The sequence below is a fragment of the Periplaneta americana genome, chromosome 6, assembly GCF_040183065.1.
Source record: "Periplaneta americana isolate PAMFEO1 chromosome 6, P.americana_PAMFEO1_priV1, whole genome shotgun sequence".
Classification (NCBI taxonomy): domain Eukaryota; kingdom Metazoa; phylum Arthropoda; class Insecta; order Blattodea; family Blattidae; genus Periplaneta; species Periplaneta americana.
The window spans coordinates 1866178-1872177 of record NC_091122.1 but is presented as its reverse complement, the minus strand read 5'-3'; the positions used below and the strand labels follow the sequence as shown (position 1 = coordinate 1872177).

Sequence of the window (6000 nt, the reverse complement as noted above, 5' to 3'; positions counted from 1 at the left end):
TTTTAGCTACTGTGAGTTAAAGGTTAAAATGTTCCATGAAATAGAGAAAAATCTCTTTTAGTCTATTTGTTAAAAACTCTCATGACAAGTTCTGAAACTCATTTGATAGAAGTACAAGCCAAGAATAGAGCAGCTGGCTACGGACTGGAAGGTTTGGGATTCGATCCCAGGTGGTGACAGGATTTTTTCTCGTTGCCAAACTTTCAGAACGGCCCCGAGGTTCACTCAGCCTCCTATAAAATTGAGTACCGGGTCTTTCCCGGGGGTAAAAGGCGGTCAGAGCGTGGTGCCGACCACACCACCTCATTCTAGTGCCGAGGTCATGGAAAGCATGGGGCCCTACCTCCATGTCCCCCAAGTGCCTTCATGGCATGTTACGGGGATACCTTTTTACAAGCCAAGAATAGGGCGGTAAGAGGTTGAAACACTAGCTAGTTGACAACCCTACCTGAGGACTTTCTCACACCAAAATGGAAAAGGGAAAGAAATTATATAATTTCAGTTATTTTTTTTTCCTTGGCGCTACAGCCCATGAAGGGCCTAGACTGACCAGCCGGCTGCTGGCCTCACGCCCACATGCCGAAGCAGAGGTGGACGATCATTTTTTTTAGTAGGTTATTTTACGACGCTTTATAAACATCTTTGGTTATTTAACGTCTCAATGAGATGAAGGTGGTAATGCCGGTGAAATGAATCCGGGGTCCATCACGGAAAGTTACCCAGCATTTGCTCATATTGGGTTGAGGGAAAACCCCGAAAAAAATCTCAACCAGGTAACTTGCCCTGACCGGGAATCGAACCCGGGCTACCTGTTTCGCGGCCAGACGTTCTGACCGTTACTCCACAGGTGTGGACCAGACGATCATCCAACCTGAATGGAGGTATCGTGTAGTTAGCACGATGCTGGGTGGGCACCGGTCCCATACACAGGCTGAAATTTCATGAGAAAATTTCTTCCCCCATGAGGACTCGAACCAGCATGCATTCTGTAACGCGAGTCCTAGGCAGGATGCCTTAGACTACGACACCACGGCACGGGACATTTTCAGTTATAGTTAGAATAAAAAAAAAAATTGAGAAAGTTGGAATTATCACATGTAGCAAGTGATAAATACAAATACTGGACTACAAACAAGCTGAAAGAGATCATGGCAGATCATGAGAATGATAACAAGGAACCGTGTGAAATCTATTTTAACAGTGAAGTCGGAATCATGAAGAAGAAGAAGATGAGGGGGGAGAGGAGGAGGAAATTGTGATGGTGTTGGTGATGGCGGAGAAAGTTATAGTGACACTGATAGATAGTGACAGTCGAAAAAATAGTTGTAATGATAATAGTGTTAGTCATGTGATGCTAGTGATGATCTAGAGTTCACAACTATCTTGAATGTCTTATGTTACATCACTCAAACTCATGCTATGGAGATGAAGTTTACCCAACAAATTCATCTTCTTAAAGAAAATCTCGAAGCATTAAACATTTCTGGTGTTGGTGAACCTAATGCAGATTAGTTACAGGATAAAGTAAGAGGAGGTCAGGTATGAAACAGAGACGGCAAATATTAAAAAACTACACTGCAAGTTATTATATCAAAATAAGTTGTTTAGTGACATACAATAAATAACAGCTTAAAATAAATGAGATCCTCAGCAAACACGCAGGAAACGCAATCTATATACACAACTGTGTACAATGACAGCAGTTTCTTGAGTTCATCAAGAGGAGCTCTCAATAAAAATGCACAATGTAGAACAACCTGTGTCAAAATATACAAGTACTGTGCCTGTCTGTTGATCTTCCATGCTACCGATATGACAACCAAGCCACGATATTCTTCCCTTCCAAAGACTGATATCCGACCTCTTGTAAAATTGCTCAGAACTACTTTGACCACTAGATTTATGTTGTAATGTGTTCCTTGGCAATGTAGCGATGTCCATGTACACAGTATTTGTGGTCCAGGTTCTTTCATTTTCTAATTTATATGAAACAATCTCCACGAGTTCTGACTTTCTTTTGTAACAATAGCATGTCAAGACACCTTTCTGTTTTCCAATAGACCATGGTTTACATCCCGACACTGGCAATGTTTTGTGAAACTTAAATCTTACTCAGTTTTCACCCATTTTGAATCTTGCGTACACCACTTTTAACACTTGAATATAATTAATTGATGAACTAGTGGACTTACTCGTGTTAAATATGTAATATTTGTCCGGCTTACAGCTGTTTCAGTGCTTCACACACCATCATCAGAGCCTACTAGATCGTGGCGTCATCTCGAACTTCTCTGCCTGTTAGGAGGGTGTGTTTTATTGTTGGAAGGTGTTGAAGTGTGGAGTCGAATATTGTGTGTGTACTGAAATTGATCTGTGTGTTGAGGATTTGATCAGGGTGTGTTTTAGTATGTCTGTATATTTCGTATTGTTCTAGTGTGTTGAGTTTTTGGTTCTTGGGTTGTGTGTGTAGGATTTCCATGTCTGTATTTATGTTATTGTATGTATGGTTAGTATTGGTTATGTGATCGGCATATGTAGATGTATTGTGTCCTCTGGTTATAGCTTTAATGTGTTCTTTGTAGCGTGTTTGGAATGATTTGCCTGTCTGTCCTATGTAGAATTTGTCACACTAACATATGAAAACAAAAGCACACATAAGATCGCATCTTCATTCAGAAAACAGAAATACAACATAACATACAGAACAGAAAACACACTACATAGACATCTCAACACACAAAAAACACAAACAAATAAATACAACCACACAGGTGTATACAAACTCAAATGTAATAGTTGCGACAAGTTCTACATAGGACAGACAGGCAGATCATTCCAAACACGCTACAAAGAACACATTAAAGCTATAACCAGAGGACACAATACATCTACATACGCCGATCACATAACCAATACTAACCATACATACAATAACATAAATACAGACATGGAAATCCTACACACACAACCCAAGAACCAAAAACTCAACACACTAGAACAATACGAAATATACAAACACACTAAAACACACCCCGATCAAATCCTCAACACACAGATAAATTTCAGTACACACACACTATTCGACTCCACACTTCAACACCTTCCAACAATAAAACACACCCTCCTAACAGGCAGAGAAGTTCGAGATGATGCCGCGATCTAGTAGGCTCTGATGATGGTGCGTGAAGCACTGAAACAGCTGTAAGCCCGACAAATATTACATACTTAACACGAGTAAGTCCACTAGTTCATCAATTAATCAGTTTTCACATTTTATTCGTCACAGTTGTCTGTGATATTCACAACATCAAATACACTTGGTAGCCCAAACAGTGCAAGTGCTCATTATCTTCTTTATAGACATTTCCACGTTCTAAGCTTTTCGATTTTTTCTTCATAAAACAGAAGAATGCTGGCATAGCATTCTTCTTCTGCATGGAACTTTATAAAAGATAGTTATCTGAACTTTGGCCCATCAAATCATCTCAAACCCTCTCGAAGTTCTTAACCTGAGCCTACCTGTTAAACCACAAAATGTCTTATAAAATAGTTTTGTACAATTTTCAGTCTATCACTTATCTAAGTGTGAAAGCAGAAGATAAGTGATAGATTGAAAATTGTACAAAACTATTTTATATTACAATCTGAACTTATCTGAACTTTCAATATGACATTTAAATTCACAAAACGTCTGTTTGATTACACTAGTAAAACGCTTGCCTGCCACACGGTCATCCAGCCATCTTTAATGCGGTTCTATATTGTTAAATATATTCTTTATTCAATTAGTATTAAAATCTAGTACAATTTTATAACTTAAAAATGTAAACTTTTCTCTCCTTAATTGTCCAATCCATTATTCTGTACAGTCTTACCTGCATGGCATGGTGCTAAGCGCTAGCACATCTGTGGTCCTAAATACTGAACTTACATATCCGGCATTTAAATTTTTAATAAATTACTTTTCTGCGAGTCACGTGTTAAAATTAATTTAATGTTAGGAATAAGGCAGTTGCTATCATGCCCCTTCACTTGCCGTTGCCGTTGTGAAATGCCCAACAGTGTGGCGTGACAGTCAACTCCGAGATTCTTCCGATTACTGCTTTGCTCAGCATTCATCACACGGAGATGGCGTGGTTCAGGAAAGGGAAACTACCCCAACAACGTCTTTTCAACTACAAGCTTCACTTGAACCCGGCATCTGGCATGGAAAGATGATGCTTCGCTCATTCAGCCGATGGTGTTCGTTGATGAGAAGTGTCGTTGGCAACCGAATGCGTCATCAGACTGAAGTGGGCAGAGCCACTAGAAGCAGCTGTGCCGAATACAGATCACTGCACTGTGCTTTGTACTGACCCTGTGTATAGCTGCGCCTCACACAACAATATTTACACCCGGGCGGTTGGTGAGTACTGACTAGCGGTCCATCACAAGGCCTCATCACCCGGCTCGTAATGTCCATTCCGGTTCAGTGGCTGCTTCTCTGGTGCATTGCTTGGCCGGTTCCTCTTGAAAAATCCACACTGTGACAACAAAGGTTCCGGGTGAGCTTCAACAATATCAGTCAGACAGTTACGAGTATTTACATAGCTACTATAGAGAGTCATACTTCCGTACAACGTCAGTTGTTTTCCCTGAAAAAACTATGATACAGATTTTGGTATCCAACAATGGCTACACGAAAATCACAAATATTGTACTACATCAAAATGAGCAATGTGTAACATAAGGCTTTCTCCCCTCTATAATTGAGACAGGGAAATCAAAAACTCCATAACTCCAATAAACCAAATTTTACAGGAGAGAGAAAAAACTTATTATTTCTCTTACTTTAAATATTATACATTTATCTATTAATATTGTGTAAAATTACATTCTTTATCAATTAAATACTTCAAAACCTAAATGTTTACATTATCTTACGCTACAATTTGAAATAAACTCTGCTGGAGTTAGTGGTTTTCTGACTTCCACAGTGTATGAATTAAGAAAAGTGAATAAATATGAGCCATGTGAAGAAAAAAAAGATAAGTATATCATAATTCCCTTATGAAACATTGGAATATACGAGAAAATCGAAATTTATTATTAAGATTAACATTGCTACATTTTTTTTAATTTCAAATATATGAGGCAGAAAATCACAAATTACCACAAAGCACATCAAAATACACAAATAAAACCACAAACAATATTAAAATGTTAACACAGTCTCATTCATGTTACAGATTCTGTTTTTCTCTCACTCTCATGTTCTTCGTGTGCATCTAGATTCTAGATTATTACTGTCCGCAAACAGAGTTTGGTGATTCATCCTACTTTCCTCAGAAATAAACTGCATTAAATTTTGCAAGTCCTTTTGCTTTCTTCTTTCAATGGCAATGCTGAATTGTGCTTCAGTTGACTGGGGAATGATGCATCTGTATTGGGTTTCTGGAAGTTAATCGACTCGATATTGTGCCTTTAATAGTAGTAGTAGTATTTAGTATTTATTTATTTAACCTGGTAGAGATAAGGCCGTCAGGCCTTCTCTGCCCCTCTACCAGGAGATTCCAACTACAATATCAACAATAAAATTACAATTAGTATTAAATTTACAATTACAATTACAAATAATATTACAGTTAGTATTAAATTTACAATTACAATAAAATCGAAGTACGAAAAGATTACCTGAATAATTAAAGCTAGATAATTTATCATAGAGAAACAAAGAATATTTTATATTTACTGAATTACAAATTAAATCTAGAATAACAACATTTTATAGTGATGAAATTACTGAATATTGAAATATTTTGTGATAGATTAAAGAAACTATTTACAAGTAATCAATTACTGACCAAGTGCCTAGTAAGTTTTCGTTTGAATTCAATTTTATTTCGACAGTCCCTGATGCTAGCAGGTAGCGAATTCCAGAGTCTTGGCAGGGCTATTGTGAAAGAAGATGAGTATGAGGAGGTGCGATGGGATGGTATTGTTAGTATTGTTTCATGGCGA

The 6000-nt window shown here is 37.9% G+C and overlaps 1 protein-coding gene across 2 annotated transcripts in view; it reads right to left on the bottom strand.

Moving 5' to 3' along the window:
• Positions 1-1582: 1582 nt before the first annotated feature.
• if (integrin subunit alpha inflated) overlaps positions 1583-6000 on the bottom strand; it is a 97957-nt gene continuing 93539 nt past the window's right edge. For both annotated transcript variants that reach the window (XM_069827283.1, XM_069827282.1), the window contains one exon: positions 1583-4523. In XM_069827283.1, coding sequence (XP_069683384.1) covers positions 4428-4523 — 96 coding nt within the window. In that variant the 3' untranslated portion in view covers positions 1583-4427. The remainder of the gene's footprint in view (positions 4524-6000) is intronic.